At 39.9% G+C, this 23,348-nt stretch overlaps 2 protein-coding genes across 3 annotated transcripts; both read right to left on the bottom strand.

The window, feature by feature from the left end:
* Window positions 1-3,610: 3,610 nt before the first annotated feature.
* LOC310905084 (UPF0235 protein C15orf40) lies at window positions 3,611-8,300 on the bottom strand. Of its 2 annotated transcripts, none has more exons than XM_083850683.1 (4): window positions 8,143-8,300; window positions 7,947-8,070; window positions 6,537-6,664; window positions 3,611-4,483 (listed from the first exon to the last, which is right to left on the bottom strand). In XM_083850683.1, the coding sequence occupies exons 1-4, from the start codon at window positions 8,215-8,217 to the stop codon at window positions 4,391-4,393; spliced, it is 420 nt and encodes a 139-aa protein (XP_083706809.1). In that variant the 5' UTR covers window positions 8,218-8,300; the 3' UTR covers window positions 3,611-4,390. The 2 variants fall into 2 exon arrangements, with proteins under 2 accessions (XP_083706809.1, XP_083706810.1); XM_083850684.1 differs by having other exon boundaries at window positions 8,176-8,270.
* Window positions 8,301-8,512: 212 nt separating this feature from the next.
* On the bottom strand, window positions 8,513-23,108 carry BTBD1 (BTB domain containing 1). Its single transcript, XM_083850676.1, has 8 exons — window positions 22,615-23,108; window positions 16,186-16,342; window positions 15,498-15,603; window positions 14,025-14,222; window positions 13,558-13,750; window positions 12,886-12,973; window positions 9,675-9,821; window positions 8,513-9,465 (listed from the first exon to the last, which is right to left on the bottom strand). The coding sequence occupies exons 1-8, from the start codon at window positions 23,058-23,060 to the stop codon at window positions 9,307-9,309; spliced, it is 1,494 nt and encodes a 497-aa protein (XP_083706802.1). The 5' UTR covers window positions 23,061-23,108; the 3' UTR covers window positions 8,513-9,306.
* Window positions 23,109-23,348: the final 240 nt, after the last annotated feature.

Genomic DNA, 23,348 nt, shown 5'->3' with positions numbered 1-23,348 from the left:
CGATAGTGACCAACTGCTATAGCAATACTCAACATATTTCACTTTCCCCGTGTCTTTAAACTCAGAAACTCAAAATATTATTTAAATGACATTCCAAAACCTGAGCCTCGAGCTGCAGTAAGATGGTATGGTAGACTACTCTAGCTTTCCCAACTCTTGAGACAATAAATAAAAACTAATAAATGCAGTATTTATAGAGGAAAGCAAAATTCTTCACGGCTTACTAACAATTACTTGAAAAACTACACATAAAGGACTAGGAAGAAATGAATTCCAGTACCTTAGAGAAGCAGCAGACTCCTCCTTTCAGGCAAGTATTTCATTTCTTCAGCAGATTTTTGACTGTTTATTGTGCCTTGGTTACATTAACAGCACTTTAGAAAGGCTGCTGCACTCGGGGCAGAGAGTAACGGAGATAGGCTTTACATGCAGGTACAGCACCGTGTTCCCAGGAGCCAGGGGAGCACATTTTCATACTAGCTAATATGGCAGTGAATCATCCTCCTGAGATAAAGGCTAAAAACATTAAGACAGGAATATAGCAGGCTGGAATTAAGGGGAGAGAAAAAAAAGGGATTCAGCTGGTTGAAGTTTACATATGCAAATAAACGGTATGAGAAGGGAAATACTGAGAGGGCGATGTGAAGTAATGAGGAGAAAGAGCAGGTGTATCTATCTTCCTGGAGGCTGAAGGAAGGAAGATATTAAATGGTGCCTTCTGGTAAATTGCCACTGCCAGTTATTGACAAAGTTGTCAATTACACAGGATTATTTAGACTGATGATACAGGAAGAAATAGGGATTTAGAAACACATGGGACTAAAAGCAGAGATGGGGATGTGCTTCAGATGATAAATGGAGCGGATTGAAACAAAAAGAGCAAAGAGGCCAGTTTCAGAGGGTATAATTAAATATCCTTAATTAGCATATTAGAGTGCTGCAATGAAACATATACCTACTTTCAAAGTTGGATTTTAGAAAGTAAACATTAACTGAATGGAAGAAAGAGCAAGAATATTCTATGCCATAAGACTGCTTGACACAGAATATATTCAGATAACTTCTATTTTGCTAATGTTTAAATAACTCAATTGTATAAAAAAAACACTGCCTGCCCACATCTATAACCACTAAGATATTAAATCACCATTACACAGATCTTACTGACATTGGTCAGACAATGCATTAGGAAAAGAGCACTGAGCTTGAATAAATAGTAGGATTTCAAGTCACGTTGCTTTAAGAAAAAAAGACGTTCTTATGCACATAGATACAGTGGGGACCAACAAGCTAAAGGAGCTACTGCTTTATTAAAAATATATTCTGCTGAAAAGTTAGGGAATATTTACTACCATAATTTTCTAAATAGAATGGAAGATATTTCATTGTGTTCACCAAGAGAGTTGATGGCAAGGATCTAGGCCCAAATCATGCTTTTGGCATTGACGTCTTGTTTGGTGATGCAAGACACTTACCTCTCTGTGCCATACATCAGCAATACCTTCCTGCCTCTCAGGCATGTCACAAGAATAAATATATCAATGACTATTATAGGTATTATATTATAAATATAATCGGGAGACTACATGAAAACATCAGTACCCTCTGAAATAATTTTGGTTACTGGTATCAAACAAATTGTCTGTTCCCAGCATGTAAAGGCTTCATTTGCCACACTGCTCGCTAGTCTACTGGGTCAATCTTGAGCAAGGCAAAGCACTGCTACCAGGATAACTGAATTTCCACTTCTCTGCTTCCATTGCCATTGCTTTTTCACATCTGCACTGAGGTCTCAACTAGCTAATGCCTTGAGCAACAGAAGTTAGGGCTTGAATATAGGCCACCGATATTATTTTTGCTTCGAGAGAAGCAATGCTAAAAAAATATAACTGCAACAACTCTCGAAAAAACACCTATGACGACTGAACAGGACAAACTGAAGTGAATATCAAGTGCTGTATTAGAAACCAGACAAAAGAAAAAGTACTTGGCTTGGCTAAGAACAAAATCAGCTTTATATATGGGCCCCAACACACTCACAAATGTGACAGGAAGCAGAAATGCAAAAGAGAGGTGGGCGCAGTGGCTGCCTACCCAAGGACTACTAACTTCCTAGCTGAATAGGACTCATCTTCTGATTGACAAGGGTGATGAATGTGACTGTGTCTGGCTCAGATTACATAAAAATGGCAGCATGATACACTGACAGCACCCTATTTGTCTTCATACCTTCAGTGCTTTGGAAGAAAAGATGCAGAATATTAGCAGAAGGAGTTTGGGAAAAGTAAAATCTCTGCAGCAGAAGCTGGCAAAGAGATTAGGCAGAACGCATTGACAAGACATAGAAGGAACTGAAAGATTAAATTGGTCACTTTTGTAGACAATCGTCACCAAAGACTAATGTACCTCAGACACTGCACCTGCCTACCCACCTCCTACCTCGGTCAGAGTCTGAAGTCCTGGTAAAGTGTAATATGTTATTTCAATATAGAATATATGCCATGTCACACATGGTATCAGCTTCCTGGGAATTATTTATAATGGCTGTTGCAGCATCCATCTCCTACAGCTTATTAAAGCAGGATTGCACAATCTTTGGATTGTTGTGTCCCAGTCATAATAAACAGAAACTTGGGGAATAAGACAAAAACAAACAACAACAAAAACAAACCCAATAACCAACCAAACACGAACACTTATTTTTGCTTGTTCTGCCTTAATTCTTCTGCAGGACATGGTACCCCTCTGCTGGGCAAGAACAGATGCAACGCCAAGGAGCTACAAACCAGAGCTGACAGATCAGTAAACCGAAAGTGGTCCATATGGGCTGAAAGTGGTAAGGGAAGACGAGCGAGGCAATGTGTAGCTGGCCACAAGCCTGAGAACATAGGGAGTCCAGATACAAAACATAAAGCAAATACCAGTCACAATTTAGTCTTAGTTCCCTAAACACTGTCCAAACTACAGCATAACATTTTTGTAAAATCTGTGAAAATGAGTCACCTTGAAGTCTAAATAAAATTGTTGCAATATTTAGGATATCAGGAAGAAGAAAGAATTTGATAAAATGAGATTTTTGATCATGAAAAAATGATTTGTGAGCTATAAAGTCTGCACCATGTGACGCTAGTAAAGGAATTTAGCCCTAACTTTTACATCCATAACATTTTTTTTTTTTACTTTAGGCATTAAATATATATACATATGTAAACATAAGTACTTGTAAAACATGACAAACATAATAAAGATAAGAAATTCAGGCATTAGTAGTGACTCAGATGACAAAGCAAATTCCTACCAGAGACATATGATATCACAAACATTTTTCGGAAATAGTTAAATCTTACTCTGGCCTCTGAAGAATGTAAAAAAGAAAAGTCAAATCATCTTACTGCCCTTAAGACTGGGATATAGTTGCCCATTTTGTTTCAGATTTCTTGTTCAGTTCTGCCTGCTCAAATTCTGACTCTGCTCGATTTTCCATGGGTTGAGATACTAAGCAGTTTTAAACCAAGGAACGATCACAAAAAAGTTCTGTTTAAAAATAACAATCTAGTATGTGGCATCTAGAAAACCATGTTTCTGTTAAAAATATAAACACAAAGCAAAGTTTGATAATATTTTTTGCCCCTTTTATTAAAAACAGTCATTACACTTGACATACATTTGGCAAAGCTTCTATCATTGTATCTCTGATTTTCAGGCAACCGATTGCAGGCTATTACAAAGTGACACTAGCAATGCAATTACTGGGTTTGGGGTCAGTGCTATAAACTTCAGATTTTGCTTCAGTTATTTTGTTGATTCTGTTTTTAGTTTGCCTGAGTGATGATCAAGAACAGTATATTGGCTCCAAATACATTTGTATTAGATGTACATATGTGAACATAGCGTAGAACTGCACCCTATACCCGCCACTAGATATCAAAGAGAACACTCTTCTAGGTCTTCACTGTCCATATTGATTTATCATTTTGCACCACACTTCTTTTCACATTGTCCCAATGCCTTTGAAGCCTATCACTCCAAGCCTTTTGCTTGGTGAACCAAAGTTCGTTGCATTCAGAAACAATTTTCTTAAACAACTTTTTAGAGTCCATGAAAGATGACAAATTTTACTGACAGGAAACTCTCCAGAGGGGAAAAGGCCTGTGGTACTAACAGAAGCCGATACAGAGCCTCAGTAAAGACAAGATTTTCTGAGCAAACCTACACATGCACAAACACTTCAGCTATACAGCAGCTATATTGACAAAGGGGAGGGGGGACAGAGAGTATCTTCTCCTTGTCATTATCCAAATTCTCAAAAGGACTAGATTTACATAAGAAAAACCATCAGTCCGTTTACCAAGATGCATTACATTGTTCCATTTGCTGCTCTTGTTTTAGGTCAAGTGGAAGCTTCTTTTTTCAGTTTTTCTAGTATCTCATCTGGTGTCACTGATACCAAAATCTTCACCACTTTATCACGGGATTTACCACCCTGGTTCAGACACACACAAAAAATTATCTTGCAGAGAATCACCACCAAACACACATTGCCAAAAAGCTCATTGTGATGCTAATACATCAGGTATTGAAAAATTATACAGGTATTGTTGAAAAAATAATTCTTAGAGTGTAGGTACGCAGAAATAACAGCAGTAAGACATGGTTCATCAGTGTCCTTTCTAGTTATTTTAAAAGTGGAAAGCAATGCCTCATCTACTCTGCTTTTAAAATTGGATACAGCTCCCAGAGCATGCCCTGAATTTATGCCCTTTTTATAGGCATAAAAAGTAAGGAATGGTAAGTTTCCAAAATTCAGCTGTATCATCTAGAAGCAAGACTGCAACTGCATTTGCATTTTATTTTTTTAAAGTTACGGTATATAGTTGATAGATGTGGACTTTTAGATCTTTCTTTAACACTGTCTCCCACAAAGTATTAGTTACTCTTAAGCTGAATTCTCAGGTTGGTAATAGCAACAAAATGAAAATAGATTGCATTGTATATAACCTGTAAAATATTCAGATTAGTATGGCAGTTATTTTAAATATCGTTGACTTGTTTTTGTATTACTGACAAAATTGCTATTTTACATAGGAACTGGCAAATTTGTAATTTCATTTCATTTCGCCTGAAGCTACAACTTTGCCTGTATTCAGTAAAAACGTGAGAAACAAATATGTTGCATTTTAATCTGCGGCCTGACAAAAATCTTTAAAGATCCAAAAGGACATCCTGAATAAGGAGAATGTCTTAACACTGCTATACAGAAATATGGCATGAATTTTAAAATTAAAAATAGATTTTTGAAGCAGACTAGCCAGCTGATGATGAAAATCAAGCCCCTTGGGTAGAAATATTACCATATTTCCAAAGCCCTATTTTATACTGGATTGTTTCCCACTTGGATTAGTTTCGGTAGTGTTATCACTTATCATAAAACAAGTAGCACATAACAGAGAGCAAATAGTACAAAAATCACTCGGTGTGTACGCCTAGCAGATCAGGATGGGAAATCTAAGTCACAGATAAAATACTGACTTTACCACAGTGCTTCACTGAGAACAAACAGTGGTTTGTGAAAAACAACACTAGCATGCAATTATTTGGACACTGTAGGTCAGATCAACTGAGTCAAGAAGGTCAGACAACACTGGCCCCTTTTATGCTCAACTCTGCTTAGCACTAATGAGAATAATCTAGTTAAACCTAAACGTCTCTTTAAGACAGGAAAGTGTTAATGTAAAATGTTGATTGAATTAAGGAATTTGCCCAGGAGTCAAGAAAACATGAACCAAGCCTTAGCATCTCTACCTTTCATCAAAGCAGTGCTCAATTCATTAATTGTATTCCATTTATTACCACTATCTTTTAACAGACTTCTACAGCTACATTAAACAAGCACAGAAAAATAAAAAGCACAGTTCTTCATTGTGCTCTCACACTTACAAACTGTAAATTAACATGGTTGGAACGACTGACATATAAGTTCAATGTGTTAATAAAACAAATTATTTATTCAGTGCAATGAATAATACAAACAGTTTCCACTTGCCAAGTCAACACATGCAAGTTCTACTAGTACAGAGAAACTGTTAAGGCCCAGATAGAATGGATGTGTTTACAAATGCTTTTACTTATATGCAACAGTTACTTTTCAGAAATTTTTTACTCAAATACAGAAGTACCTTCAAAAAATGAATGCAAAGTTATGAATAAAATGCACATTTTTCTGCAAAGCACAAATTATGTGTATTGAATTTGAAATGAAAACAAAAGAATCTTTAAGGGTAACAGAAAACATGAACTGCATAAATTTTTGAAAATATATCATGATAAGAAGTATTCTGACTACATACTCAAGCTGTGGTTCTTCTTATATTAGGTTTTTCCTCAATTAATCATTCCATTAACTCAAACACTTTTCAAGTGTCTTTTGGATTGAACTTGGAGAGTATCTCCAATGACTAACTCAGTGAATTACAATTCAGAATCTTGAATTTAAAATGCAGGAAGAGAAGACTGAAATAAAGAAAAAAAAAAAGTACCTTTTCTAAAATAACTTCACTCTTCTTCACTTCTAGCACCTTAGAGAGGTAGCGACACAGCTCTGCATTTGCCTCCCCTTCTGACGGAGGTGCAGCAATAGCTACACCTACTGCCTCAGCTGTCACATCTAGAACAGATATTTTAAAGAGTTTATGCTCAGAACGCTCAAAATATCTAGGTATCATTTCCTAGAAATGAACGCTTATGCTTTCAAAAGCATTTCAATTTACAAACAAATGAACTCCTAGATCAGCAGGTAACTCGGTATTTTTATACTTCACAAATTCCCTTACGTTAACTGTCAGCCAGTATGAACAATGATAACTTTCCAGCACAAAGAACATCAAAGCCTTTAGACCCGTATCAGTCGGCAGCTAGGAATTTTTGGCTTTTACACTCTAGCAGTCGGGGCACTATGGTAATGTTCTCTCTGTATTGCCCATTCTGCTGCTGGTGTACTCCAGCTTGGCACTGTGCAGCATAATACAGATCGTATTAACACCAACGTGCACAAAAAAAAGAACATGACCAATAGGCTGGCCCCGAGATCTTTGCTATCATCACGTTTTCTCTGGCTCAATTGGCAGCACATCTAAGTGTGCTAATGTGTGCTCAGATTTTACTGACCACAAGTAAAACTCACCCAATTGATCAGTGTTTCTTGGATGTAATGACTGAAACGTGATATTCACATTCACATTCGCTTCTACTCTGCTCCAGCTTTTAGATTTAAACATTTTTAAACCGTAACTATTATGGCCTAGAACTGCTTTTAGTTTTAATCCCCGTTGAAACAGCTGGAAAGAGAGCTCAGCATCGCTCTTCTCGGAGGGGGGAGGCACCCGGCAGGGAATAAGCCCCCGTGTCAGGCTCACACCTATCAATGTAGAAACCTGCTCAGGTTTGTCCAGAGCACCCAGACTTGTAGCGAGGGAACAGATTTTGCGAGCTCCAACTTTTATAGCAGGAGGAAACCTCCACAAGCCCTTGGGATCCAAGCAGCTGGCGTAAAACTGAAGCGCTGTGCCCGTGCGTTTGAAGGGAAGACCGCAGAACCATTAAGGTTGGAAGAGTCCTTCAAGGCCATCTGGTTCGCGGTCCCTCCTTTCACAAATAAAATAAAACGGAGGCGTGTTGAGGATTCACAGCGCGAGCACGGGGCTGCCTGGGGGGGGCGAGGGCTCCTCATGACTGTTCCCGTCTCCCCCAGGCGCAGGATGACGGTTACACGGTTACACAGCTACACGGCTACAGGGTTACACGGTTACACAGCTACACGGCTACAGGGTTACACGGTTACACAGCTACACGGCTACAGGGTTACACGGTTACACGGCTGCACGCCGCCCGAGCCCACAGAGCCCCTGGGGCTCCCCCTGCCGAGCCCGCCCCGCCCGCCCGCAGCCCACCTGTGACGGCGCTGCAGCGCGCGCCGGGTTTGGCGCGAACCGTCACCCTCACGCCGCCCTCGGCCGCCACCACCGGCCCCGCGGCCAGCACCGGCCCCGCGGGCTCCTTCGCGGCTCCTCGGCCCTGAAAGAGAGAAACGCGCCGTCAGCGCGGGTACCGGCCCGGCCCGGCCCGGCCCGGCCGCCCCGCACGCACCTTCCCGGGCATGGCCCCGCCAAGCCGCCGTACCGCCGCCAGCAGCACCGGGCGGAAGCCGCTGGGGCCCGGCATGGCTCCGCGCTGCCCTTCCGCCAGCACCGCCCGGCCCCGCCCCCGGCCCGGCAGGCACCGCCCCCGGCCCCACAGGGCCTGGCCCCAAGAGGAAATTTCCAGGAAAGTCCCAGGAAATAAGAAAAATGAGGTGGGGGTGGCTCCGTCCCCCCTCCTCACCCCAAAATCGTTCTCCAAGGAGTGCTCTAGTACACCGTCAGGGAGGGTACAGAGTTCTGTACAGGAAGAAGTGTAAAACTACACCGACGGCATCCGATTACCATAGGCAGGAGAATGAGTGGCACACACATCGCCCTTAGTTCATACTAATTCTTTAGTATCAGGTTATCCAGTCAAAATAGCATCATTACAAGTCCTATATTCCCGTTTTCACATTATACATTTTCTTATAGGCACATATTTATATACAATGGCTATGTCCATAACCGGCTCTGTGTTCCAAAACAGCCCTTCTAAATTAATAGATTCCGGAAAGATCCATTTATTGCAGAATTGGACTTCATCTTCCTTTGCTGCAGCTGCTGTCTGGAGTGTTAAGTCCATTAATTCTCCACAGCTCATCCAAAAAGTCTAGATGATAGCAATACGAATCCAGCTTTGCTGATGTACGTCCAAAACAAAATAATATACCTACATAGCAGTAATTCATGTCCTTAAGGTCATTCCAAGATTATTTTGGAGAGATGTGCAAGCTGGTAATAGAGCAGCAGAGTTACTTTTTAGGACAAGTTGGGGAAAATGAATGTACATGTGAAGTTCATAAACTAGTACAGATTTTCCAGTTCAAAAAATGAATTGTACTATGTGAGAAATAAAGGGTTCAAAATACAAAGCCATTAATCACAACATACTATTTAAAACAATCTTTTCAATATACAGAGTACTTATGCCACTTGATGCTTCATTAAGAGGAAAAGCTAAGTTACATTCTGCTGACAATGACGCAGAGAAAATAGCTTTCCTGGTACCTCTCAAACAAGTTAGTTTTGTTTTAACACATTCATGTCATTTCACAGAATTGTCTTACTGTCACCAATAGTGAGCTAAAGTCCAATGATACACTGACACATCCAAGATGATCATGTGAAATTATGTATAAAATATTATTTCTGGTATCTGTCCATCTTCTATTGATGTCCCATTGTTGTTACCCGGCGAACTATAAAAGACAAAGCATGTTTTGCTAGCAGTAGGAGATTCGTGGATCACCTTCTTCAATCCTTTTGTTCCATAGTGGGAATCAGGACCCTGAAAAACATCAGAAGACATTAGCAACTGAATGAAAACGTGCAGCAAGACCCATAAAGTTTTGAAGTTCAAACACTGCTTAATTAACAGTAAAAAAATAAAAATAAAAAAATCTGTATTTATTTAGACACTTTCCCATCAGAAAGGAGACAAAAGACAAACCCTTGGATCAAAACAGCTTTTTCTTCTATACTGTTGAGCATTCTTACTTTTAATGTTGCACAAGCTGTGTAGCAAACCGTTGGCAGAATCTCTATAGGTTCTTTGAACATGACTCTGAATGTACTGGCAGTTCCGTCGCAACTAAATCCAGTATCATTTTGTCCCAGTGTTTGATTCCTCTCATAATCAATTATCTGCATAAAGACATGAAAACCATATCTTTAGATTTATGAGCTTGAGAAAGATTCTTACTGTACACACATTAGAGTATTACAAGCGAAACACTTGCCTACTCCACCCAGTTTATTTGCAACAATAGTGCAGTCTCAGAATTGAGATAGGTGCAATTTCCTAACAATACTGTGAGGGCTGACCCGGCAGTGTGGTGAACCATGGCTTTTGCATTTTTACACAGGCTGTCCAATCTCTGTGCTAAACTCAGCCCACAACGCTGCTCCAACCAGGTTATAGGCTTTGCCTGAGAGGAGATGAAGAATAGCTCGAACCTTCAGCTTTTGACCTTAATAAACTACGTATGATCCTATACTTAGATTTGCTGGTCTTTGTACACCTACACAGCCCCCATGAGGGAAGCACATGAGGCTGGACCCACATGCTTCACAGGCTGTGGTTCATTTAGAAAACAAGTTTTTACAGATAACATAAACAGTCAATGATATATTCTTAGAAGAAAACAAAAACTCCTGCTTCAATGTTTTATACAATTTATTTCTATTCCATATTCAGGAGAAAAATTACACTCAGACCACATATTTCTTTTGCCTTCAGTTTTAGTGGCAAATAGGAATCTTTAGCTGAGATGTCAGAAATAGCAGATATCATACTTCTCATTTTGGATAGCAATTTCTGATCCATGCTGCTGAACATCTCCTGCAGAAGTAGGATACCACAGCTTTAGAGAAACACAAATACTGCTCATGATTACTCCACTAACAACAATCCTAACAATTTTAATATTATTAAATTGCTATATAATTTTATTACTGCACCAGTGGGAGCATACTTTGCCTCAAACAGGGCTTCAAGTTTTTTTTCCAGCCACAATCAAAAGAAATACTAACAATTCTAATGCTGAAGGCATATGCCCCTTTAACATAAGTGATGTATTTGCAATATACATTACTACTATTTTAGGGCAAGTATAAAAGATTTATTTTTTTTCTGAAGCTCTGCCGGTATTGTATGCACATTCAAAATGAAAGGTACAGAGACAACTTAAATGGCTGTCTGTAAGGACAAAGTTTCAGATTCATCAGGAACTGGAGATAGTTTCAGAGTAAAAAAAATCTGTAGAGGATGGGTGGCCTTCATCTGAACCATAAAGGTGCATCAGCCTGTCAGTTTGGATCAGGAGTGTGTTTCTCAAGTGAGTCTCTTGATCATTCCTACTTAACATGCTTTGGTTTGCCTTGCAAGAACTAAATTCTTTTCAGACGAAATAAATCCAGCAAATATATTGAGGGATCACACAAAGTGCTTTCATCTGCTAACAGGAATTTAGTCTAAGGGAATCAAACAAGGGTTAATGAGAAGTAAAAATCCCCCAGTAAGTATAGTGTGGTACTGATGACCTAACAGCTAAATCTTTCGTTCTAAAGATTCACCCGAGTGCACTATACTACTCATTTACACAGATGTATAGTTTGAGAAAAGCAAATTGATAACATTTCAAACCAAGGGATTTGCAAGTGAGTTTTTAAACTGAGGAATGTGGAAAAGCCAACAAATTCCTTCAAAACCTCAACCCAGATACACTCTCTTTGGAACATCATAAAAGGAAAGATTTTTTTTTTCCTGCAAAACATAGACACAAAATTCCTATACTTAAGTACGCAATGGTCAGAGAACAGTAATCATCAAATAGGAAACAGTAGACAAATAAACTGCCCTTTAAATAGGATGCCAAGAAAAAAACTGGAACAGCATTTCCAACACATGCTAAAGTCTACAAAATAAAATGGGGACATCTGTCCCCAAATAAAGTCACAGATTCTTTCACAAAACATTCCACACACCTAGTAAATCAATGTGATGCTATAGTAGCGGGTTATGAAATACACAGCACAGAGTAACAGTGTCAGCCACAGAACATTAATACCTTGCTAGAAAGCTCAGAAACAAATCAAAACTAAACTCAATAAGAGAATTCAAATGGATTGAAATACCATACTTAAAAAGGGAAAGATACAGTGATGGATCAATATTACTAGAAGACAATCCTGACCACACATGCTAAGAGAGATCAGACAGGCTACAGGAGCAGGAAATACAATTTTAGTGGTGTCTTCAGTTACCCTCTCAGACTGGGCAAGTGTCACATCAGGACACGAAACAGGGGTGACATTTTTAGATGCTATCACTGACCATTTCATGAGATTGCTAACCAATTGCTCAGTAGGAAGAAACGCAACCCTTGATTTGGTACTGAGCGATTAGTAGGATCAGATTCAAAATTTCATAATGGAAACACTATGTAACACTGTCTATAATATACTTAGAGTCAGCGTTCCTACATGAACAACACAAGCAAATCCACCACAGCTGTGCTAAACTTCAAAAAGAAAAATGAGGAAGCTTGTTCAAAAGAAGCTAAACTAAGCAATTAAGAAAATCAAATCCTTTTAAGTAGCATACTACTAAAAGACATCACACTCCTCAGTACAGTACCGGCACACATTACCTATTAGAAAGGCTTGAGAAAAGGGAAAAAAGCTGGCATGACTAAACAGCACAGGGCTATTGCTGTAAACAAACAAAAAGGTCATCCTATAGAAACATGAATTAAAATAGAAAAGTTCAAACTGACACATTAAAATATAAAAGATATACATAAAACTAAGCTTAACTAGAAACGTTATTAAAAGGACAGAGTTAGTGCACAACTGAACGCATTATAAAGCTGTGAAATTCCTTTGCAGAAAGCTTACAGGAATTCAAGGTTACACTGGACAAGTGTTCTGAAGCAAGATTCACTGGGAGTTACTAAACAGAGAGACCAAATCAGTCTCAGGAAAAGCCTGTTCTGAAAAGGATCGAAGGACAGGAGACTAGAGTGGATAGGAAGAAAAGTTTCATATTGTACTTACTTTTCCCTAGTGGGCTGCTTATGATACTGTTGAGGATAAAATACAGCTTAGATTCCTGCCTATCAGACTGCTATCCTATTTAGATATACAGCAAATCTTTTGTATTAAGCATAGTTTCCACCTAAGCCTATTTAAACAGAATATACTGTACCTGTATATTGACTTGATAGTCTGTAGGTCCGTGAATAGATCCATATAATCCAAATCCCACTATAGAAATTCTTCTGTTAACTGTGAATCTAGTAAAACACAAGCCAAGAAAGGAATTTAAACAACTGTTATGGGTGTGTTACCTTCTTCCCAGTCAAGGAAGAAAAAGAATCCCACTGAAGTGTGCAAAACCAAATTGAAAATGACATTGCATTAATATTTTTCAACAGTGTTTTCTATTTAGATTTCAACAGTAAAAACAAATAAAAGTTGTTTTTTTTAAATCAGTTTTATAGCATAAAGCTTTGTGAATCCACTGAGGCTTTTTTTTTTTTTTTTAATATTTAGGATTACTAAATGAAAAATGACCAGATTCTTGATCTGTTGTTATTTCAGAGATATTCAAAATACTTTGTATTTTAAAACTGGATATGCAGGAAATACCCCACACCTCTAGAAAGTACCCAGGCCTTTTGAACTTTGTTCTTTGCTACTTTATATTTCATCAGTGCAACAGCCTAAGTTACTTTAAAAAGGAAAAGATTAGATGTGCCCAAACGGTGCCAGCTAGTCTGTTACTGTATCTTATGCCAAAAATTGGAAGTTGAATAATATCACTACCGTTCTTCCCACACTTCTATGTCTCCCCTTCAAATAGTTTCCAAAGCCATACCTAATCCGATCACTTGTTCCACTGTAGCCCCAGCGACTCTCCACTTGCTGGAACCTGTTGATGCTGCATTCTTTTCCTCTAAGGCAACATCTTGGTCGATCAATATAATCTACTTTTGGCTTAGGATTGACAGTAAAATGCAGAAAGAGATTTACTACTTCCCGATCTGACAAGATTCCAGACTGAGCAGGGCCTATGAAAAGAAAAAACTTCCAAGATAATTCTAAAACTTAATCCAACTGTCATATTTAAACCACGTATACTTGCACACCAAGGACGGCAATAACATCTTCCAATGGCCAGACCATATTCTGCAGGATGTTTTGCTTTCATTAAGACTGCATCACAATATTTATTAATACAATATTAATAATAACAGGATAGAGCGTTAAGGATCTCAACACTCACAGATGAGCCATGCAGAACTACTGTGCAGAACTAGTAGGACAAAGAACTCCAGAACTCACCTGCTGCAAACTCTTCAATAGTCATTAATGGAAAACGAATTAAGGAAAGAGCTCTTCCAAGGACTTTCTGTTTGTTTCCAAATGTCACAGGCAGTTGTTGTCTTTGACATTCAGCTTCTGCCCAACGAACAACAGCTCCAAAAAGCCTACTTTCTCGAATACTAAGGGTATCTCTTTCTAGAACTGCACACAATGTGTCTGTGTTATGTGAAAAAATATTAACAGATTTGAGTCAATATTAATCCAAAACAATTCTACACATTTTAAATAAGCTTAAAACATTAAACAAATAAATGCTCAGAACTTTTATAATACCACACAATCTGTCTTATGACTGAAGAAGTATCCCAATAGTGTACAGGTGTCCAAGCTAAAAAATAAAATAAAATCCTTCCTCTTCCTGCCATGAAGACAGCACATAAACTTTCTTCTTGATTCCTAAGGGTGTGACTATATATAATCTATATACTATAGGTCCTATATATAGGATATATAGGTGTAATATACTATATAATCTATGTAGTGACAACCAATAAATACCCTAAAGAATTTCCATGACTATGGGAAGATCAAAGCTGGCAGTGATCAAGTACAGTGGTGAATGTACAATACCACTCCAGTTATTCATGACAACACTGTCATGTTCTCAGCCAAGTATCCACCTGCCAATCTCAACCAACTATAGACACAAGAAGCAGCAGTGCACACAAAACCAGTTTAAAGGTACATGAAAGTGATCTTAAACATTGACGCATTTGCCTCCCACAAAGTTTTAAGGTGGAACACAGGATGTCAGGCAAGCTACTCTCACTTGCATTTTATAAAAGCAACTTTTCCTGTATTTCTTACATGTTCTGACATTTTAGGAAGAGCATATGCAAAAAGTCTCTACTGATTATTTAAGGTTTAGTTTGCTCAACTCTCAGTTTAACATAGAACATGAGCTGTAAAAAAAAAACAAGTTTTTTCACATTCTGAATCTTCTGTCTTCTTCAGGATTTTTTACACGCCCTGAATTTGAGCGAGGCATGTTTGCTGTCACAGAAAAGTCACAAGTCAAAACAGATTGAGATTTATCAAGAGTAGAGATTAACGTTCACAGTCTGGGTCTAAACCCACTGAACACAAATTAACGACTTTAAAATTTCTTTAAGCAGCTGGAATACCTTTCTTCAGTCTGAGTTTGGAATACAATCTAGCTGATCTGGAGTAAAATCTTAAACTTGATTGTTACTATATATATCTAAGTAACCAAATACACAACTGCTGACTTTTTGTAAAGGAAAAGGTATAGAAAGCAGAATTACCAGCAGAATTCTAAGCCAGTTTATATTTAAAAAACAACTACAACAAAAACAGATTCTACACATTGTACCTGATTTGTGCAGCCCTGAAGAGAGAAGTGTCACACAGCAGCAAAACAGTATGATTCCCTTTGGAAGTTTAACACTTAAGACACAAGAAGGAACTTACCTATATCAATATCGGTAAAGCCTTCTGCACTTATTGCATCCATAGTACTTTTGTCTATTGTGTCGAGACAAAGACTAGCAAGCTGAGGTTCGTCAAACAAACGAGCCTGAGAAAGTAAAGTAGTATAGCTTTGGTTACTGCGCTGTTACAAGCATCAATCTGCTAAATTGCTAATTCTAAGAAGCAAGTATTTTTTAACTCAATGTAGGTCTAAATTAAAATAGGCTGATTTGTCTAAGTATGCCTGGTGTTTATACCTTGTAGAGCACTTACATTCTCAAAGGAGAATATAACTGAGGAGAATTCACTGCATACAAGGTTTTCTTCATGCTTATAATTTTAGTTTTGGAAATATAACTTTAAAAAGTACACATCTTATCTACTCTAGTGAACTATCTTATAAAGACTAACAAAAAAACAATTAGGATATTCATGTAAATATGCTGTAGAATACACAGGTCTCATCTGAAATGTCCCAGTACACTGTGTATTAAAAAAAAAAAAATCCTCTACATTACCAATAAAAGCCAAGACAAGTCTGTAAAAATGCTAACAAAGCAACAAGGTATTTTCAGACATAAATTAAACGACGTGATGGCAACCCCTCTGTGAAGTAATATTACTTGGTTATTCCCATTCCAAATACCAATTTTCATAGTAAACCAAAACTAAACTTAAATTTACCTACCTGAGTAAGCAGCATAAAGGCATTATCTGCTCGGAGGTGCTTCGTCAGAAAATCCACACAATGTGCTTCCAGGGCTGGGACTGCATACTTCTTAGCAGTGTAAAGAGTAGTCATGACTGTTTCTGGACCAATTTGAACTTCATCTGAATAAAGAAACCTAGAAATCAATGCACAGATAGATATAATAAAAACATATCTTGAAGTGCCGTCAAGCACAACATAATCTCTTTACATTTAGAAAGCAGGTAAAAGATTTGCACTGCAAACATGTAACAGTTCACCATGTAGCATTTTTACGAATTAATAAACTAACTAAAGGGTTGAAGAAAGACTATTACATTAACCTAATTGCATACATTTGTTTTAAATACACATTACTTCCTAAGACTGATCTGGCTGTGCTAGTTATACATAGCTACCAAACTGTAAACAACAGCTGAGCTGCAGAATTACTTAGCGCATTAATGCATGCTCTTTTGATTCACTACTAAAAGCTGTATTCCTAAATATCAATACACAACCCTCTATGGCTGTAATACTGATTTTAATTTACTGAAAGAGCATACTAGCTTCTTCACAATAAGGAGAAGAGCGTCAAGGACTTCTACTGTGATAACATCTTGTGTGACAGTCACCATTCTCCAGCATTCAGAGGAGAGGAAAGGGAGTAATATTCTAACAGATGACCTTGACTCTATTCCTGCTGCAGACTGACATAGGAAAAAACCCTGGCTTCTCTCCACTGCTCGAGGTTGTATGATTGCTTGAGATTTTAGCATAAAGCAGTGAACCAAACCATACAAGTCTCCACCAAAGCCAGGAAAAAAATTCTCTTTCCTGAGCAGCTGTTACTTGAAAACAGAGAAGATAAGATTTATTTTGAGGTTCTGTATGGAAAAGATGACTTTTTAAAAATAACTTTTCTTTCAGATGACATTGAAGATAATCTTATCGTTATTTCACCAGGTTTTCAGATAATAATCAGGATTATTCTGTCATTTACAGAAATATATCTCTACTACACAAACACATTCCCCCCCACAACACACACAGCTGTTTAAATATAATAAACCAGGGCACATTTGCAAATGCAGGAATTGTACATGGAAGGACAAATCTTTCAAATTTCTTAGTATTTTTTGTTCGGACCTCCTGGAAATGAATGGCAAACAACACATTGAGAAGGAAGGCATGATTAGAAGGGTTTTTAACGTAATAATAATAATCAGTTTGTATTTAACAGAAGAAGCTTGTGAAAGGAACAGACTCAAACTTGCTTGCAACATTGGGAGACCTAAGTAACGGAAAGATGTAATAAAAGTTTCAGATAAAGTTCTTCACTGTTTGTATTTCTTATTTTCCTTAGAAAACTCTAATTGTTAGTAATTGCTAACTATTTAGTTGTGTATCAGTATGAATGACTATTTATAACAGCCTTAACTGAATTCACTGCCACTTATGGGTATGTATTTATCAGTACAATACTCTAATCCATTCAAATGGCCAACTTTCACATAACTTAGGAAATATGAACGAGGCTCCAGATTAATCCTTTAAACTGAATTTACCTCAAAGCTTTTAGAAAGGAATTTAACTGAATGCTGACCTTGTCAGTAAAAGTTTCATACAGTTATTTAGAACTGATTTATGAAAGCTATAAACTATTTGCTGATGAAAATGACAGGCTGATTTGCCAGCCACAATCATTGACAGATTTAAGAAACTAAGATCTAGTAGGTACAGTTTTCAACATGCAGCTCTGTACACCAAACTGACAATTAGCTCATGAAAGCACAGAACAGCACATCATGATTTTGGTTTTAACATTTTTAAAAGTCCATTTAAAATGTCCTAAAATTCCTTGTATGATTTTAGAGAGCTTGGAGTCAAAGATCACATAAGAGTCAAAAATTAAGAGGCTGTAAAAGAGCACCATTACCACACACACACTATAAATTTTTACCTAATCCTACCAAAAAAATAAAATTTGCCAAGTTATTTTTGGAACACAACGCTGATTTTATTCCGTAGGTGTGTCCAACCTGTGGCCAATGAACAGATTGGTTCCCTTTGTACACTTTATAAGAATCAGGGTGCAGTTCCAAACTGTACTTTTCTCTGGCGCTTCTTTTCTCAGTTTTGCAGGTTCTCTCTCTCCCCCCCTCACCCCCCATATGATCAAAAAATCAATTACAAGGCCAAAATTAAACGTGGCAACATTGAATGTGCACTCAAGTTTTTCATTCATGTGACTTCTGTTAGCTGCAGGATGCTTTTTCATTCCATGAAGGCCATACCTGAGGCTCTCTGCTCCGATCCCTCCCCTTCTGCACGCCTGGACGTACATTAAGAGACACTCCCCAGCTCAGCACGCGTCAGTGACAAAAGTGATGGGACCTAAGCGGTTAAAGCTCTGACAACTGAAAGTTACCCAGCATCAAGTCCATCACCCAGACCTCATGATGCACCAGGGAAGGGCGTAACAACGCATAGTAACAGGACATGTGATACAGTTACATACTTTTAAACTGAGTAAACTCATGATAAGGAGTATCCAAGTATATTAAGAATGTCACAGTCAGGTGTGTTTGCCTGTTCAATATTCCACGTTTTTGACAATGTCAGTATTTTCAAAACCAACCAGCAGTCTTTTGCAAGTACTAAAAAGTGTGAATTTGCAAAGCTAAAAGGTAGCTGTAAGCACTACAAAAATTGTAATAAAGTGCATTGTTCTAGGACGTTGTATAATCCTGTTTCCCCTTAGCATGCGGACGGATGGTCATGATGTATTCACCTACTCATAAAAGAGGAACTCTGGGTGTGTCTTCTCTAAAAATCCCTCTGCTCCTGTGCCAGGAGCTCCGTCTCTGTGCTGCCTCTCCCACTTGCGACACGCCTGAACTAGCACTCCTTTGTGTTCATACCTCTGCTCTGCCTCCACTCAACCCAGCGGGGCTCATGATCACTTCCCCTCCTCCCTCCTCTGGAGACTTACAGAAAACGACCTGCACTTTAGATACTGACCAGTTGTACTGCCATCCAGGATGGCAGATGGGTGCATAGACCACTTTTAGTGACCCGAACAAACAATTTTCCAAGTGACCACTTCATCATTCATTTTGCCTAAGCATTCGATTTTTACATGACTTCTTTACTCTCGGGTTAGCACTTCCTTACACCCTAGTCCCAGCATCTTCCCAACAGTTGAAGTGTTTTCACCACTCTAAAAAACACAGGAGTCTTCTTCCAGTTGGTCATGATTAACCCTCCTTTTACTGCTTGCCAAAGTCCTCTGCAAAGACATTTGGAAAATGGACTGCTAAATTGGTGTCATGTTGTCACTTTCCTTTACACTCCGACCAAAGGATAAGTTAAATTGTTTTAAAATGTATGTGAATGGAAACAAACAAAATAATCTGACTACAAACCAAACTCTACACCACAGAACCCTACTACAAGTCCACTTCAACGTCCTGGATCACTGCAATTCAATATGTGCAGTTCGAAACATACAGAAAAAAGGTTTATTAATTGTGAATTAGAGAAAGCAGATTCAAACTTTGGGTCTCACATTACTTGACTTCTTCAGGATTTAGGGCAATTCGGGAAATTACTGAAGTAGTCAGCTGCTTTAAAAAAGCTTCTCTGGCTCACATTTGAAAACTCTTCAGGCAAAAGGAATACTGGGTGGCAAGCCAAAACACACACCAGTCATTTCTACGTCTTTGAGCTCAGCCAATTATTTTCTATGAATGTCCTCGCTCCTTGCCCAGTCAGTTCTCAGTCTCCCTTTTTGCCATCTTTACAGTCAAGATTTTAGCCAACAGACAAGGAGAACTACCTAAATTTCTCAAGGGGAAGGAAAAAAAGAAAAAGAAACCCTAGAATTTATTACTGAAATTAAGCAGTACTATCAATTAAAGATTCAGTTCATTATTTTTAAATGACTTAACTCTAAAAATTCAGTATTTTAGAGGCTGATCATCAAATAGAAACAATTGTAGCCAATTTAAAATAGGATATGAATATACCCAAAAGAAAAATTGAAAGAGAGAGATGTCACATTAACTTTGTGACTATCTGATGTTTAAAATGTTCAGTATCTAGCTCCTTTTTTCTTCCCCATAAATCTCATTCAATCTACAATCTATTTTGTAACACAGCACTAACACCGAGGAACATTTACATCACAGGACAGGGAAACACCACTCCATCTCATTGGACGTGGAATGAATTTAAGAGAATCTGAACTTTTTTCATCACAAACATTTCTTCCTTTGGCTTTACACTATAAGAAGCATTGGTCAATAGATCTTTAAGAAACATAACTATAGATAGAACATAACAAAAGACATATGTAAATAAAACCAGAAATTAGCTGTGGAATGTTAAGTAATTAGTAAATTATCCCTAAAGATTTTCTCATCACTTTAATATTTCTTTTATCTTGATGTTCATTTGTTACAAATATATAGATGTCTCAACTCAATTCCTAGCCATTACACTTCAAATTGGTCTTTGCAAAGATTAAAGAGGGGCCCTATAAAATGCAACCATCGTTACCTGACCAATTTACTAACGACAGAAAAGAGGCCAACAATGCAAGGTGCAATTCATGAAAAAAACAAACAGGCTGTCCTATAGTTGGGGTACTTTAAAAACCATGTATAGGAGCATGGAAGAAGTCTAGTACTAGTCTGTACTAAAGAAATTCTCCTTTGATATGTTTCTAACAAGGTGTTGCAATTTACATTTATTCCATTATAAGCTCGGTGTACACATATCAGGGTTTGATTATGAAGAGGGAGCTTGAAGGGATGCTACCACACCCAAGGAAGGCAGCAGGCGTGCAGGTTACCTGCTCCTGACCTAGGGAGGTAGTAACAGAAAAATAACAATACAGGACTCTTTTGAGGCCTTGTAGTTGGAACAAGTTCACTCTAAATACGTATCTATAATACACGAGAAAGTTCTAAAAAGCTGCCAACTATTTCATACATACGTCAAACCTGAAACACTTCATTTCAGTCTGGTGATATTTAGACCAGATACAGGTATAATCAATTTATTTATGCAAGTGCCCTGGCCCTTACGTACCAGCAGCTCTACAGACACAAGGTGGCTTTTGTTTGCTTCGCTTACTTCTACAATTTTCAAACACTACCCTTCTCACCCTCCTGCTTCTGCATTTGTATATTTGATCCAAACAAACTTCTCTCATTATAACCACTTTTCACTGTCTGGCATTTTTTCCATATCTGTATACAGACACACGTCTCATTCATTTGCTATTAACCTTTGTAACAATTTTTGCTTGAAAGACACTTCCCACCATGCTACACAAGCACTTCACCTTACATTTTTGCCACTCCCTCTTTGCTGAGAAACCAGAAAATACAGTTTATTTGCTAAAGAGCAACACAGACAAGTTGCTGCTGTTTACTTTTTAAAGTAAAATCAGTTGCTGTAATTCCCGTTTTCATGATTACTAAAAGGACTACCTGATTCTTCTTGGCCTCAAAACAAAAAAATTGTTAAGATTTGGGCCCTTATTGCATTACAGAAAGCTCTGAGACACTACAGATTTCTTTCCAGGCAATTATATTATTTGTTTTCAAAATGTTCATTACAGATACCCGTTTAATACATTTTATAGCGATTATGCCTAGCAGAGGAGTTTCTTGTAAAAAAAAAAAATCTTAAAGTTAAGCAGATATCAGACATCAGTAGCCCATTTTACATACTTTTTTCCCACCACTGCACTCATGGCCTCCCCTGGGTGGTTTGCGTGTAAGCTCAGTTAGCTAACTGCGAGCTGCTGCGCTCTCCACCCAAAGTATCTGAAATGTGCGACTGCATTTCAGAGAAATAAGCATTTCTCTGGTAAAGGGACACAGTTCACTACCACTGCTGAAAAAGACGAGAGAACTGCAAGATGAGTAAGTTGTCAAAGTAAATTATCAAATGAAATTAAAAGCTCAGTACAGGCTCGGTTCCGTCTCAGCCATCAGTAGGTGGACGGGCGGTTGCGACACCCGGAGATTGCTGAACCACCAATTCCCATCACCTTCATTAAAAGACGAAACCAAAAAGCCAAATGAGCCCCCGTCCCACCCTGCAGGGCCACCGAACCTAAAACCAGGCCACCTCTGCTGGGGAAGGGATGCGGAGGGCAGAAGCACAGCGCAGGACGCCGTGACCTTGTGTGCAGCCCCCGGCTGCCCGGGCGGCCCCCCGGCATCTCGGGGGGGGGGGGGGGGGGGGGCAAACGGGACGGGGCTGGGGGGAACCGACCCCCGGCGGCTCCTGGGCGAGGCTGAGCGGACGGAGCGGGGGGCAGCCGCCGTGTGGGGGGACACCCACCTCACACCCCCCTCACACCCTCCTCACGCCCCCCCCCCCCAGGCCCCGCAGCACCCCCGTCCCGACCTGAGCAGCGCCAGGAAGGCGGCGGGCTCCACGTCGGGCAGCTCGATCTCGGCCGAGGTGGTGGCCATGCCGCCGTTGAACATCGCGTCGAAGACGGCGCTGCCGGCCGCCAGGACGAAGCGGTGGGCGGGGATGCGCTGCTGGCCGGGCCCGGGAGGTGCCCCCCCGCCGCCGCCGCCGCCCGAGCCCCCGCGGGGGCCGCCCTTGCCCACCACGAAGTGCACGTCGCTCAGCAGCTCGTTGGAGAACAGGAAGGCGAAGCGCTCCCGCAGCGAGCCTTTGGTAGCCTGCCAGTTGTACAGCGGCTCCCGCTGCAGCACCGCGCCGCTCTCGGGGGCGGCGGGGGGGACGGCGGGGGCGGCGGAGGGGGCCGCAGCGGCACCGGGAGCGGCGGGAGGCGCCTCCCCGGGAGCCCCCGCACCACCGCCGCCGCCGGCGGCCGCCATCGCCGCCCTGAGGGGGCCCCGCCGCGCCGCGCCGGGCCGGGCGCTCAGGCAGCACCGCTGCGCATGCGCCCCGCGCAGGCTCCCTGTGGGGCCGTGGGTGGCAGGCGGCCGCGCGGGCGGCTGAGGGAAGCGGGGCTCGGTCTGCCCGCTCCTTCTGTCACTTCTGTCACTTCTGTCACTTTGTCACTTGTCTGAGGGACTGCGGTGTCCCCGCGTGCAGTGGGAATGCAGTTCCAGCGGGGAGAGTCGGCTTAGGCCGTAAAGAGGCAAAAGGCAGCTGCGCAGTCA

The sequence above is a fragment of the Anser anser genome (assembly GCF_964211835.1).
Source record: "Anser anser genome assembly, chromosome: 10".
NCBI lineage: Eukaryota > Metazoa > Chordata > Aves > Anseriformes > Anatidae > Anser > Anser anser.
This window is presented reverse-complemented; position numbering and strand designations above follow the sequence as displayed.